A 16,118-nucleotide genomic window follows, 5' to 3' on the forward strand; every position below is an offset into this window, starting at 1 on the left:
AGGATGTCATTAAATTAGTTACCTTTGAGAGACCATTAAGCAATGCAAAAATCTGGCCTCGGTGGCGCAGTGGTTAAACCATTGGACTACAGGCTGGTAGGTACAGGGTTCGCAGCCCGGTACTGGCTCCAACCTGGAACGAGTTCTTAAGGGCTCAATGGGTACTACACCCTCTTCTCTCTCACTAACCACTAACCAACTAACAACTAACCCACTGTTCTGGACAGACGGCCCAGATAGTTGAGGTGTGTGCCCAGGACAGCCTGCTTCAACCTTAATTGGATATTAGCACAAAAATAAGTTGAATTGAAAAAAATGCAAAAAACTCAACAACCACCACAAAACTTTAAAATGTTCAATCTTTTTAAAAATAATTTATCTTTATGTTCCAAGACTTACCGGTACCTGTAGCACATACAAATTAAAGTGGAATATTGAAAACTGCCCAAAATCAAATTTAAGAATTTGCATTTTTCTAAGCTTTTATTGTGTTGCATTTTGTTTGGCTGATGAAGAAGAATTGAAGTTGCCTAGATATTTGTAAACAAAATGGCAAAATTGTTATTCCTGTTCTTTGTAACCCCTTTTCACTGAACCCTATATATTTCCTATATCAACCATATTAGCCTATAGTTACAAGAAAGAAAGAAATGTTTTATTTAACGATGCACTCAACACATTTTATTTACGGTTATATGGCATCAGACATATGGTTAAGGACCACACAGATATTGAGAGAGGAAACCAGCTGTCGCCACTTCATGGGCTACTTTTTCCGATGTTGGTGTGACAGTGAATTCCAATTGTGACACTTTCACTGAAATTGTAATGATCCGAGCGTTGGGCCAATGTACTGATACTATCTGGGTATTTAACGTGTATGTATGTGTAATAATACTCCAAATGCATGTAATGCCTATTTAACCTTAATATAATATATTGTACATATACATGTTGTAGATGATGTTTTATTATAACAATATGCATTTACTAAATTAATTTCTTTCTTACTTTATTCCGACATCTAACAGTAAAGGTGTTGATACAGGTACATTTATATACTGGGTTATTAAAAATGTGAAATTAGTTTCATTTCTTACTCCATTCCAGCCTCCGATAGTAGTACTGAATGTGCGAGTCGTCGATGCTAAAGGTCTCCTGGCTAAAGATGCAGACGGTGAGTGTTCTCTTTTGTCTGTTCACTTTGATTTCGTTTCATGCTTTTATTAAAAATTTTTTTTATTATTTTGAATTAATGACACCACTATAGAAAACATTGACTACTTGGTCATCGGTTATTGGATGTCAAACATTTGGTCATATTCTGACACATATATTATATAATTTTAACTTGGATGAATCTCACTACATATTTCCATTAGTGGCAAGGGATCTTTTGTATTCACTTTAGGCTACAAATTTAGCTGGTGTGAATGCCAGATGGGTGAGCTAGAATCCAAAAACGTATCTATAATACATAATTTTTATGAATCCGGTGGAGTTCTAATTTATTTGAAAATCCCAAAATTTAAATGCCTGTAAATTTTTTACCGATCCACCCAGAGAGGACTATAGGTTTTGTGTCCATCTGTCTGTCTATCAGTCTGTGTCTCCATCCATCTGTCTCCCCCACATACAGTTTTCCAGACTTTTTGTTTTTCATAATGCCTCTAGATACTGAGCTGAAATTTTGTGTATAGCTTTATCATGTAGAATTCAGGGGTGGGAATTCTTCTCGGATCAGCTGTTTTCCTCTCATGGAACATTGCGTTTCTTCGCATTTTAATCGTCCTTTCCTCCAAAATGTATCAGATGGCACAGATTTTAACCTAGGATTTCAAGAATTTCCGGGACCCCTCTAGATTTCCTCTTTTTTACAGTTCACCAATTCCCACCTCTGAGAATTAAGGATCAAAGTTGACTTTCATGGGGCCATTGAGCATAGGAGTTTAAAAATGTATTGGGCCCGGTAACTAGGAGAAATGTATTGTGTTAGCATAACTAGGTACATGTAGGTAGGTACATGTATATAGATTTTAATGTGCACATTCAGAACAAGCTATTGTACAACACTCCTGTCATGGGTGCATGTGTCGACTTTTGCCGGCTTCTCCGTCCAGGACAGGATTTAGCAGTACTCTCAGAATGCATGTTTTATTATAATAGCCTAATTTGTTGTTTTCTTTAAAGGCTTTAGTGACCCCTACTGCATGCTGGGAATTATGCCTGGCAGGCCACCGGACCTGGACCAGAATGCTATGTTTTCGTCGGACGAGGAGTCGAACAAGAAGGACAAGGATAAGAAGGACAAGGATAAGAAGGACCGTGGCCTGAGACGCCTGTCGACGAGCCTGCGGAGGTCGAAGAGAGACAAGAACTACGCGGTCAAGGAACTGCTTCCTGCCAGGCTCATCAGAACAACAAGTGTGAAGCCGAACACACTGAACCCGGAGTGGAACGAGAAGTTCAGATTGTGAGTACAGAGGCAGATCCAGGGGAGGGGGACCGGGGGATCAGGGACCAGGAAATCATGGGACCAGGGAATCGGGAGACCAGGAAACTTGGAGACCAGGGACCAGGGGAATCGTCTACACTAAATATATTCAAGTGCCTCTTGTTTTGATTTTTTTACTTTTTTTAGTTTTTTTCCATTTTATTGTCCTTTTCATGTGAGGGTAGGATGTAGCCCAGTGGTACAGCGCTCGCTTGATGTGCGGTCAGTCTGGGATCGATCCCCGTCGGTGGGCCCATTGGGCTATTTCTCGTTCCAGCCAGTGCACCATGAGTGGTATATCAAACGCTGTGGTATGTACTACCCTGTCTGTGGGATGGTGCATATAAAAGATCCCTTGCCGCTAATCGAAAAGAGTAGCCCATGAAGTGGCGACAGTGGGTTTCCTCTCACTCAATACCTGTGTGGTCCTTAACCATATGTCTGACGCCATATAACCGTAAATAAAATGTGTTGAGTGTGTCGTTAAATAAAACAGTTCTTTCTTTTTTCATGTGATGATCTAAGGGGAGGGGAACCAAAGGACCTGTTCCCCTGTCTCCAGTAAATATTTTCAAGCACCTCTTTTTTTCTTTTTTTGTTGTTGACATTTTCATGAGATGATTCAAGGGGAGGGGGACCAGGGGACCCATTCTGCCTAAATATATTCAAGTGCCTCTTTTTTTTCATTTTTTTTCATTTCATTGCCCTTATTCGTTGGTTTGTGTACCCTTTTTTCTTAGTCAGCCTCCACCCCTCCAAATATTTTCTGGATCCACACCTGGAGTACATTGGTATATAGATTATTATTTTTTTTTGAGATATAAGGCTACATTAAAAATATATTTTTTAAATTGATAAGATTCCTCTCCTTAATCATCTGAACCGATATTTCCCATATACATGTATGTATGAAGAAGTTGTGACTCACTGCTATAATCAATGTCTCTCTTCAAGAATTTGACTGGTATATCAAAGGCTGTGGTATGTGCTATCCTGTCTATGGGATGGTGCATATAAAAGATCCCTTGCTGCTAATCGAAAAGAGTAGCCCATGAAGTGGTGACAGCAGGTTTCCTCTCTCAATATCTGTCAGGTCCTTAACCATATGTCAGACGCCATATAACCGTAAATAAAATGTGTTGAGTGCGTCGTTAAATAAACCATTTCTTTCCTCTTCAAGAATTTAGGGCATTTGAGAAAATTCCCGAAAATAGCATTTTCACTCAAACATCACATCCTGAAAACCATGAAATATTGACGAAATTAGAAATTAAGCCATCCTGTGATGAAGTATACAGAATATTCAATTTAAAAAAACAAAACGAAAAACAGTTGATACTTATACCATGATAAATTTTCATGTGAGCTGTAGGACTGTCATTAGTTCCTATTGTTTGTTATCTGCAAAACAATCCTGACCAAAACCATTCACCCTTTTTAAAGGTAGTACTAAACCAAATAACTTCCAGCTGGGTCAAAGTTCGAGGTGCACCGAACTTTTGATAGAGAAGTGAACACCACAAGTCCTGTGATTGGTGATATATGTGAGTGTGTTGGGTTTTAAAAAACAAAAGTTTCATCTGGGCAAAAAATGTATGCAATTATATTTCATCTAGTACCACTGTGTCAATTAGCCTTGTGTTTGAAACATGTGAGGGATACCTGTAAAAAAACAGTACTCAAATTTTTTGCGGAACTAGAGTATTCATAGATACTACCCATTATCTCTGAAATGAGCACCTTCACTGCCATTTTTTTCTAATTCACTTTAAGAGTGAGAGGTGGTAGTATTTATACAATGTATTTGTGGTGTTTATGTCGATTAATATGCTTTAGGTAGAAGTTTTAGCCACATATTGTTGTTAATGGGATTTGATTTGGTAGTATATACCCTATAAAACTGATATTTTAAAAAGTATTAATACCCTCTCCCAACCCCCTGCAATACATGTATGAAATAGTTGTTAATTATCCAAATTAATTCCTGCAAATTTTTTTTTATTAAATTTTCAGTGACTTACAGGATGTGAATACAGACCATTTCCATTTGGACATATGGTAAGTATATTAGGCAGTGTATGGACAATTGGAAAAAGAGGGACAAACCTTTAACATTAATAAAAAATAAACAATGTGGAAGACAAAGCAGGATCACGTGAAGTCTTTTCCACTCCTGGCTACAGTTACGACAGACACACTCGGCATTCAAGCTAATAGCTGCTCTTCAGAAAGGGTGAATTCTACAGGGACAAACGTTATATATATATAACCGACAAATGACACTCGCTGTCTCGCCAAAAATGCAGAGACGCTCATATGGGAATATAAAAAGCTGATCTCATCCTATCCATGTCAGACTTCAAGCAGACAAAGTGATGTGATTATAAAGTTATATGCATCATGACACACTGAATCGATAATTAAGTCAGTCAATAAACATTGCTTGACTTAACAAGTATATTTCTTTTTTAATTTTTAGGATTCCGTTTTTGTATGTGAAGAATATCCACTGGTATTTAGTTTTGATTTCCGATTGGTGATGAGTGTTAATTTTCACATGTTTACTTGAATTATTTTGTGATCTAATTAAAAGCCAATAAATGATCACTTCCAAGATATTATCTCGTGTCAGTTCAACTGTTCAACCCATGTACACATTAGTACTGGTTTTCTATTTAGGGCACTTTATTATTTAAACTTCAGCCGTGTGTAATCATGTTAATGACCATACGTACTCCCAATGCAGTGGATATTTATATTGTCTTTCTAATTTCCTTCACTGAGCTGAATATTCCTTCGTGAACTGTATCTGATACACTTGATTTTTCTCCAAGGTATTCGAGATTCGAAAATTTTCGAATATTCAGTTCGAAATTCGATTCGAACGGAAAATTGACCTTCGCAGGGCCCTAAAGTATATAGACAACAGTGGTATTACTCTTTTCTAGTATACAGTACATGTAGCTTGGCACCCAGTAGCTGATGTATTTTTCGTGCTGAGGTGTTGTTAAACATTCATTCATTCATTCATTCATTCATTCATTCCCTTTAGGGTCCAAATATCAAGTAGCTTAACACTTTCAAATTTGTGTAAAAAACCCCAAAACATTGCAAAGACTATCTGAAGAAATTTTTTGAAAGGCCTGTGTTTTGGGGAACAATTTTATTTTTTTAATTTAAGTTTCTGTTTCATGTTTGAAGCATTTGTTTATTTAAAGTACTGTTTCATGAGCAGTTATTTTATTTAATTATTTGTTTATTTAAAGTACTGTTTCATGAGCAGTTATTTTATTTAATTATTTGTTTATTTAAAGTACTGTTTCATGAGAGTTATTTTATTTAATTATTTGTTTATTTAAAGTACTGTTTCATGAGCAGTTATTTTATTTAATTATTTGTTTATTTAAAGTACTGTTTCATGAGCAGTTATTTTATTGACTGGACTAAATTATTTTATTGAGAGGATTGCATGTTAGGGACATGCTTATTTAAATTTAATGACTATTCCATCGACTTAAAAGGACTGCATGCATGTGTGACTATTTATTTGAAGGATTGTTTTTCTGAGACTATTGTTTATTAAAAAGATTATTTCAAGAACCAATGCTTATGTCTGGGTATCCATAAAGAAGGGTTAAGTCTGGGAATTTTATGATTGAGTCAAGGAATCTTTTAAAAAAAAAAATTTAAAATCAAGGACAGCTTGATTTTAGTCAGAAAGAATTTTAAATATATATATCGAAAATGAAGGTTATACCGGTAGGTTCATTTCTAAAAATAATTTAATATACATAGAGGATACTCCCCAAATGTCTTGTGATATCATAAATTATCAGCACGTGTAGATACAAGTATGAAATCCAAGGTTTGCTGAGGATTTTTATACTTTATAAATGAGTGCTGATAAATGTGTATATATGAAGTTGAGGAGAATTAAAAGGTTATCTCAGTGTCTACATGTCTGTTTGAGGAACTTGCTGTTTACTGAGAGGTCTGTGTTTCAGGGACCACGATGACGAGTCGTCCGTGTTCGATGCTGCCAAGAAGCTGAATGAGGTCACTGGACTGAAAGGTCTTGGACGCTTCTTCAAACAGATCGCTCAGTCCGCTCGCTCCAAAAATGACGACAGCGTAGATGACTTCCTGGGCTGTGTAGATATCTCTGTCCAGGTGTGTGTGTGTGTGTGCGAGGGAATATTTTGGGGGTCGACACTCCCTCTAAGCAATTTTTTATTCTTCATATATATAAACCAACATCTGTCATGATGAATTATACTTGTAGTGTGCAGGAAATTGCATTTTAGTACATCTAGTTCTAAAACATTTCACATTTATGATATTTGCAATTGTAATTGTAACAGATTACTTGATTAGATCATAAAAACAATGATAACTTTACATATTAATTGTATTTAGGACATCCTATCAGTTGGTCTGGATCAGTACTACACTCTACAGGGTCGGTCGTCTGGACAAGTCATCATCATCATCATCTCATCATCTCATTATCATTCTACTACTACTACAACTAACTTTACATATTTTCTCTAGTACATCAAATCAGTTGGTCTGGACCCTCTACGGAACTGATCATCTGGACAAGTCATCATCATTATGATCATTCTACTACTACTACTACTAACTTTACATGTTGTCTCTAGTCTCAGTTGGTCTGAACCTGTACTACACTCTGCAGAGCTGGTCATTTTTTTGCCAAGTCATCATCATTATCATCATCATTATCATTATCATCAATCTACTACTATGACTAACTTAACATACATGTATTATTTTCACTAGGACATCTCATCAGTTGGTCTGAACCTGTACTACACTCTGCAGAGCTGGTCATTTTTTTGCCAAGTCATCATCATCATCATCATCAGTATCATCATCATCATTCTACTACTACTGTTACTAACTTTACATCTTTTCACTAGGACATCCCATCAGTTGGTCTAGACCAGTACTACACCCTGCAGGGTCGGTCGTCTCGCTCTAACATCCAGGGTGAGATCCACCTGATCCTGAGCCTGGCGACGCGTGAGGACCGCGGGATCCCCGAGGACGACAACTGGACAGACATCCAGCAGCACCAGGACCTCATGTCCATCTTCATCGATTACGAACTCCGCATCTTCAATGTGAGTGTGCATGTCTCTACAGGTGTTCTTGTGTTTGTTAACACTTTTACCCCTAAGGGGCGGGGCGTAGCCAGGTGATAAAGCATTTGCTCGATGCGAGGTCAGTCTAGGATCGATCCCTGTCGGTGGACCCATTGGGCTATTTCTCATTCCAGTGCTCCACAACTGGTGTAACAAAGGCTGTGGTATGTACTATCCTGTCTGGGAATGGTGCATATAAAAGATCCCTTGCTGCTAATCAAAAAGAGTAGCCCATGAAGTGGCAACAGCGGGTTTCCTCTCTCAATATCTGTGTGGTCCTTAACCATATGCCCGACGCCATATAACCGTAAATAAAATGTGTTGAGTGCATCGTTAAATAAAACATTTCCTTCCTTATCAGTTGAAAGGAAGGAAGGAAATGTTTTATTTAACGACGCACTTTATATAAAGTAAATTTAAAATCAGACAAAAAAGTCTTTTGACAAGTTGTGGTCAAATATAAGGAGATAATAATTTATCGAAGGTCTGGTATGTGCTGTCTTGTTTTTGGGAAAGTGCACATAAAAGATCCCTTGCTGGAAAAATGCATGTAGTGGGTTTCCTTTAACACTAAAAGTAAAAAAACATAACCAAATCAAAAGCCGATGATTAATAAAACAATGTGTGTTGGCGGTGTCTCATTAAACAAAGCAGACTTTCATATTCTTATGAAACCCATGTTACCAAAGAGCCTTAAATTTGATTGTCTAACTTTTGTGTCACTGAGGTGATAAATTAGAAGATGCTTTCAATTGTTACTTAATTGTCTTGGATTCTATTGTTTCTAAAACTAAGTAAAAAATTACCAATCACTAGCTGATGATTAATAAATCACTCAGCTCTAGTGGTGTCATTAAACAAAACAAACTTTAACATTCTTTAAATTTGGTGGTTTAACCTCTGTGTCATTAAGATGGTTGGAAGATACTTTCAGTTGTTTTTATGTTCTTAAAACTTGTTACTGTTTCTAAAACTAAGAGTCAAAGATTACCATTCACTAACCAATATGATTAATAAATCAATGAGCTCTATTGATGTCGTTAAACAAAACAAACTTTAACATTCTTTAAATTTGATGGCTTTAATTAACCTCTGTGTTAATGAGGTGGTTAGAAGATGCTTTCATCTGTTGTTTGTGGTGCATTGTGTTGTTTCAGGATTCCTCGTATCTGTGGAATGGCGTCCTGCCACAAGCAGCACAGACCATCATGCACCAGCATGCCATACAGGGAGACATCACAGAGGAACAGCAGGCTGTTTGGTATATATTTGAGATCTTTCTGTGTTAATGTTTAAATTCATGTTCTTAGAATCATATAACACTTGGTTTAAACTGTCGTTCACCAAATTACTAATTGTGAATTAAGTTGAATTTGATGAATATATTTCATTATTACATCAGCGGTCAAACATAATGGGGAAAAGGGGAGCGGGGTGTAGCTCAAGCGGTAGCATGTCCAGATCGATCCTTCTCAGTAAACCCATTTGCAGTTTGGGATATTTTCCATTCCAACCAGTGGTCCACAACTGGTTCATCAAATGGCTGTGGTATGTGCTGTCCTGTCTGTGGGAAAGTGCATATAAAAGACCCATTTGCTGCTTATCAGAAAAGAGTAACCTATGTGGCGGCAGCAGGTTTCCTCTAAAAGAAATATGTCAGAATGACCATATGTTTGAAGTCCAATAGCTGATGATAAGATAAAAATCAATGTGCTCTAGAGGCGCCGTTAAATAAAACAAACTTTACTTTTTTTAATGGGGAAAAGGTTTTGCATATTTTCACACCGATTGACTTGTTTTAGTTTCTTCCCATTCCAACCAATTCCACAATACTGATACATCAAAGAATATAGGCCTCTGAGAATTAAAAAATTTATGTGAACCATTTATGGGTTGCACAAAAATAAATTTAAATAACCCATTCCATTTTCACGTAACCTGCCATATGGCCAGAAAAATTATGTCTTAATTAAATTTAATGCATGAACACAACATGTAGAGGTAGCTAGCATTGGTGGCAACCGTTAGCTTCCTCTTTTACTCTCTCTACCGAGTGTCCATATCATGGACATGAAATAGTTGTTGTTTGAATCTTGCTGAGGTGTTATTAAAGGGACATAACCTAGTTTCAACACGTGAAGATTAACACTTAGTTTAGTTAATCTAAAACATGAGTCTGTGACTTTGAAAGTGTGAAATACCCTCTAAAAATAGACTACCGTAAAACTCGACTCCATAACTGTTACTGCTCAGACGCACATGCATGTGTTTTTAAAAATATGAGAAATGCATTTTGTGATATTAAAAACACCAGGATGACCAAAAACACTTTGGATGTATGGAAATTGATAATCTAAACAATAAAATCTAACTAAAGTATGATTTAAGTTATCAAAAATGGTTATAATAGTAAAAAATATGTGTTAGTGTTTAAAAACTAGGGTATGTCCCTTTAAGCAAATATTCCTTTCTTTTTTGTTCAGTCGATGGATGGCCTACAGTCAGAAACATACTGAGCGTCAGCTGAATTACGACATCCTCCTGGCTCTTCTGAACAACCTCAACAAGACGTGGAAATCAGCATCACTGTCCAGTGAAGAGGTAACAATAATTATACAGTCCAAAGTGGCATCTGTGTATAATCAAGGTCATCGATCTAATATATGGAGTCCATGCAAACTAGCATCTGTGTATAATCAAGGTCATCGATCTAATATATGGAGTCCATGCAAACTAGCATCTGTGTATAATCAAGGTCATCGATCTAATATATGGAGTCCATGCAAACTAGCATCTGTGTATAATCAAGGTCACGATCTAATATATGGAGTCCATGCAAACTAGCATCTGTGTATAATCAAGGTCACGATCTAATATATGGAGTCCATGCAAACTAGCATCTGTGTATAATCAAGGTCATCGATCTAATATATGGAGTCCATGCAAACTAGCATCTGTGTATAATCAAGGTCACGATCTAATATATGGAGTCCATGCAAACTAGCATCTGTGTATAATCAAGGTCACGATCTAATATATGGAGTCCATGCAAACTAGCATCTGTGTATAATCAAGGTCACGATCTAATATATGGAGTCCATGCAAACTAGCATCTGTGTAATCTGAAGGGGCGGGACGTAGCCCAGTGGTAATGCTGCACTCACTTGATGCGAGATCGGTTTGGGATCGATCCCCGTCAGTGAGCCCAATTGGCTTATTTCTCGTTCCAGCCAGTACTGCACCACGACTGGTATATCAAAGGCCGTGGTATGTGCTATTCTGACTGGGATGGTGTATATAAAAGATCCCTTGCTACTAATTGAAAAATGTAGCGGGTTTCCTCTCTAAGACTATATGTCAAAATTACCATATGTTTGACATCCAATAGCCGATGATTAATAATCCGTGTGCTCTAGTGATGTTGTTAAACAAAACACACACCCCCCCAAAAAAATAAAACCCAACCAAAAACCCAAACCCTGTGTAATCTGTATTTCTGTGTAATTTAACCAATATTATGAAAATTATGACATCCTCCTGTCTCTTCTGAACAACCTCCATAAGACATGGAAATCAGGATCACTGTCTTGGGAAGAGGTAAAATAAAATTAATATACAGTCCAAATCAGCATCTGTGTAATATGTATTTCTGTGTAAAGCAACACCATCACAGCATCCTGTTCAGTGACAGCTAGTAGCCTAGATGAAATCGGTCTAATCCACACACTGCTTATTCTGTACATTCCTTGATTCTGCGGGACAGGACTATTGGGCTATTTTTCGTTCCAGCCAGTGCACCATGACTGGTATATCAAAATCCATGGTAAGTGCTATCCTGTCTGTGGGAGAGTGCATATAAAAGATCCCTTGCTACTCATGGAAAAATATAGCAAGTTTCCTCTCTAAGACTTGATGTCGAAATTACCAAATGTTTGACATCCAATAGCCGATGATTAATAAGTCAATGTGCTCTAGTGGTGTCGTTAAACAAAATAAACTTTTTCTTGATTCTGGTTTATAGATATATTAATTTGTAAACAAGGGAAATACATAAAATATGTGCTGGTTATTAAAAAACATAAATCCCTGACTAGAGATGTTTGAAGCTCTATCTTAGTGCTACAATATCGTAAAACCATCATAGGCTAGCTATGACATCACTACATCACACGCCATAGTGTTTTACGATATCGTAGTGCTAAGATACGTTAAAAAATATGGGCCCTGGGCTCGAGGCTCAAAGTTATGAATCGAGACTGAAAGTTAGACTGATAAAATATTTCTCTATGCTACAAATAGGATTAGTGCTATTAAACTGACAGCAAGTGTTGAAGGTAAAACTGATAACAAATGTTACAGGAGCTTTATCATACAATGTCATGTAGGTGCCATATTTTAACATTTTGACATTTATTTGTGATAAATGAATAAAAGATAGTCCGTATTGCTTATCATCTTTTCACAATGTATTATGCAAACTTCAAGGAAGCCCTTTTGAGTGCTACTTACTATGATGTAATGTCCATACAATTTCTGAGTGTTTTCAATATTTGCTACTAAACTAATAATGACAATTGATATTTTACATTGTAATGCACTAGTAAACTGAACATATTTTTGAATATATGAGGTAATTTTAAATTAATAAAAAATGTCTTGATTTTCCAGGAAGAGTGCTTGGCTGAATCATTTCTTACATTTATTGACTACTGCATGAATCTGATTCGACGTGTGCGTGAGATTTTCCCACCATCAAATCGGAAGTCTATCAAATGGTTAGAAGGAATGTTAAGGTATGCTTTAGTGGACTTAATCATAATTGTAATGAACCATGTTTTTTTTGTTGTATCAGATATTCTGTTCTATTTTTTGTTATGCATTTTCTAGTGCTTGAGTATTTTTGTACTGTGGTGTCATTAAACATTCATTCATTCGTTCGTTTGTTCATTTTGCATTCATTCATTCATTCATTCATTCATTCATTCATTCATTCATTCATTCATTCATTCATTCATGGCTTTCGATTCTCAAAATCAAAGACAGTCTGTATGCATATCTGCCAGAAAAGAGATCACAATTTAGATTAAAAGATTTAAAGCATTTGTGTTTATTATTGCCATATATTAAAAAAAAAAAAAAAAAAAGTTTTATTTAACAACACACTCAACACATTTTATTTACGGTTATATGACGTCAGACATATGGTTAAGGACTACACAGATATTGAGAGACGAAACCCGCTGACTACATATATTTATAACAGGATGTATTTATTTTTAATGCAGATGCAGGTAGGAATTTATTGTATCAGATCACTGTTACATGGTGTTTGCATAATTGATGCTGCTTTCTGTGTTCAAATTTAATTTGAATGATTGTTTTTAACTTCCAGATGTCTTGCAAAGATATATGACATGCAGGCCTTCAAAAAGTGTTGTCCATTTGAGAAGGAACTTCATTTGGAGATAACAGCCATTATCAAGGTAACTAATTCACCGAGAATATCATTAAAATTAACAGTGATAAGTTCACAACACTGATGTCTAACTTAAAGTGTCAGGTCCAATAAATATATTTTTAAAAACAATGTATGTTTGGTACATCCCTTAGTTTTACAAAACAAAAAGATAAAACTTCCCCAATTTTGCAAGGGAAGAAGGGTTGGGGGGCGCAGGCTGGTTTTTGCCCGAATTAAACGAAAATGCCTGAACTTGCATAACAACCTTTTTTCATATTAGCATTACTGCCAAGCAGCTATATAGGGTTGTAAATGAATTACTATGCATTTTTACGTGGATATCAACTAATTTTGAGGGTAGAATGATGGCAATACATGTACATTGTAGAAAAGACCCGAATTTGAGGATTGTCCCCTCTGTCCTCTATCTCGTATGGATAAAACATTTTATACAAATTGTTTTTCATTTTTGGGGGGAATTTATCAGTTTCCCAAATGCACGTGATCCATTTTATGTAATGAAAGTCATTTTTTTCATTATATCAGAGGATAACTTTCCGTTTTTTTGTGACATCATCCAATCAGATTGCAGTGAATTGTACAACATTAAAAAGTTTGAATTGTAATCACATGCCATTATCAAATTATGTTCCTTTATGTTTATTATGGGTTGGTGTGATACACACCTGTACACTACGTCATATTTTATGCATAGTAAATAATTTGGATTTTGCTTCTCTAGATCTCTTGACCAACTTGATTAATTAAGTCTCATTTCATTTCAACTTATTTTCATGCTTATATCCAATTAAGATTCAAGCACACTGTCCTGGGCATACACCTTAGCTATCTGGGCTGTCTGTCCAGGACAGTAGGTTAGTTGTTAATTGTTAGTGGTTAGTGAGAGAAAACAGGGTGTAGTGGCCTTTATACACCTACCCATTGGGTCGTTAAAACTCACTCTGGGTGAAGGAAGAAAATGGTTTATTTAACGACGCACTCAACACATTTTATTTACGGTTATATGGCGTTAGACATATGGTTAAGGACCATACAGATATTGAATGAGGAAACCTGCTGTCGCCACTTAATAGCATACTCTTTTCAATTAGCAGCAAGGGATCTTTTATATGCACCATCCCATAGACAGGATAGCACACTGGCTGGAACGATAAATACATGTACACTCTGGGTGAGAGCCGGCAAACCCTGTACCTACCAGCCTTACGTCCGATGACTTAACCACGACATCATTAAGACTGGTTTAAGTCTCATGCACCTCCTCGGGTTCAGAACTACTGCAATAGCTTAACAATCATAACCAATATTTTTTAGGTTATTGATTGATTATGTTTTTTGTTTTGTTTTTCAGAAAGGAACTCAGGAGTGGTATGAACGCATCTTTTCACTCTGCAGTTCACACTCAAAGGTAGGTAGGAAATCTACTATGGAAATGTTATTTGTCTTAGAATTCATAAGCTTGAGTGAGTGACAAATAAAAATTATTTCACAAGAGAAATTAACTTAATAATTAATTAATATATTTATTAACACCACCTCTTAAACGTTTCAGTATGTTTAATATATAGGATCTACTGGGGTGTTTGTTTTGTTCACTTTCAAGAATAAGTTTAAAGAATTCTTATAATGCTAGCTCTGTATAAAATAGATGTTGTTTTTTTACTAATTTATAATGGATGTCATTGTTCTCTATTTAAAATGGATGTCATTTTTCTCTATTTAAAATGGATAATGTCATGCTGCATGTTTAACAAATTGTGATGTCATATTTAGTACCTATTACAATGTTATTGTTTAGTAAGTGCTAACTTTTCCATTGCCTAATTGAGTGTTAGTTTTCAAATTATTAAACTATTTAATTTTGTATGTTTGCAGCAGGATGATGAAGGGCTGAGCATGCTGATCAAGCTGACCAATCACCTGAATGCTGACATGTCACGTTCACAGCAGTTCTACCAAGAGCTCTTTGTAAAGTAAGCAGTGATTGGCTCATATTGTCAAAAATGTATTTACTCAGAGAAGGATCGGAGACCAGGGGATCAGGGGACCTGTTCCCCCGCCCATTAAATATATTTATGTGGCTCTTTTTTTCTGCATTTCTTGCTCTAGTTAGTGCACCATGATTGGTGTATCATAGGCTGTGGGATGGTGCATATAAAACATCCCTTGCTACTAATGGAAAAATGTTACGGGTATCCACTCTTAGATTATGTGTCAAAATTACCAAATGTTTGACATCCAATAGCCGATGATTCATAAATCAATGTGCTTTAGTTGTGTCATTAAACAAAACAAACAATAAACAAACTTTAACTTTTATCTGGCTTAAAAAAAAAAAAAAAATTAAGTTTCCCTTCTCTTGAGTTGGTCTATGTGCCCTTTTTTTGGTTTTCGCTGGATCAGCAACTAACTTTTCAGACAGATACACTGTACATCCAACCATTTCTGATGTCTCTAGGGACACACAGCAGACATACACACAGACTGACATCATTTAGCTGAAACTACCTCACTAAGTTTATGTTACAGGTTATCCCCCAAGGTGAATGGAATAATAACATTGTTGGATATTGGGTAGACTGAATTTCACATCTGTGACCCATCAGTATTAATTTCCCATGGTTATTCAGTATTTAACAAACATACATGTTCCAGTGGCCACAGACAACATTAAATGATTCATCTGAAACACCACCAGGGACCATATTGCATCTCGTATGATAGAGAATCCCAGTCTGCAACACCCATTCATTATCAATTATTTTTATATACAATTGTGGTAATTTCTATCACTGTCATGTCAAATTATGAAATTGCTAATATATTAATCCAGGGAATATTTAGGTTTTTAAATTTCGATTTGCAAAAGTTGTTAATTGATTGAAAATTGATTAGCAAGTATTGTTTCAAGAGACATAGCCTAGTTTTTAAACACTGAGGCATATTTTAAAATATTATAGCTGTTTTTGATAACTGAAAT

At 36.1% G+C, this 16,118-nt stretch overlaps 1 protein-coding gene across 1 annotated transcript in view; it reads left to right on the plus strand.

The window, feature by feature from the left end:
* LOC121378995 (BAI1-associated protein 3-like) overlaps positions 1-16,118 on the plus strand; it is a 101,356-nt gene that overhangs the window by 55,742 nt on the left and 29,496 nt on the right. Inside the window, exons 7-17 of the mRNA XM_041507428.1 lie at positions 1,111-1,177; positions 2,191-2,473; positions 4,508-4,552; positions 6,499-6,664; positions 7,435-7,638; positions 8,817-8,920; positions 10,143-10,260; positions 12,328-12,452; positions 13,052-13,142; positions 14,490-14,546; positions 15,014-15,111. Of these exons, the coding sequence (XP_041363362.1) occupies positions 1,111-1,177; positions 2,191-2,473; positions 4,508-4,552; positions 6,499-6,664; positions 7,435-7,638; positions 8,817-8,920; positions 10,143-10,260; positions 12,328-12,452; positions 13,052-13,142; positions 14,490-14,546; positions 15,014-15,111 (1,358 nt within the window). The remainder of the gene's footprint in view (positions 1-1,110; positions 1,178-2,190; positions 2,474-4,507; positions 4,553-6,498; positions 6,665-7,434; positions 7,639-8,816; positions 8,921-10,142; positions 10,261-12,327; positions 12,453-13,051; positions 13,143-14,489; positions 14,547-15,013; positions 15,112-16,118) is intronic.

Source organism: Gigantopelta aegis, chromosome 8 (assembly GCF_016097555.1).
Source record: "Gigantopelta aegis isolate Gae_Host chromosome 8, Gae_host_genome, whole genome shotgun sequence".
Taxonomy (NCBI): Eukaryota; Metazoa; Mollusca; class Gastropoda; order Neomphalida; family Peltospiridae; genus Gigantopelta; species Gigantopelta aegis.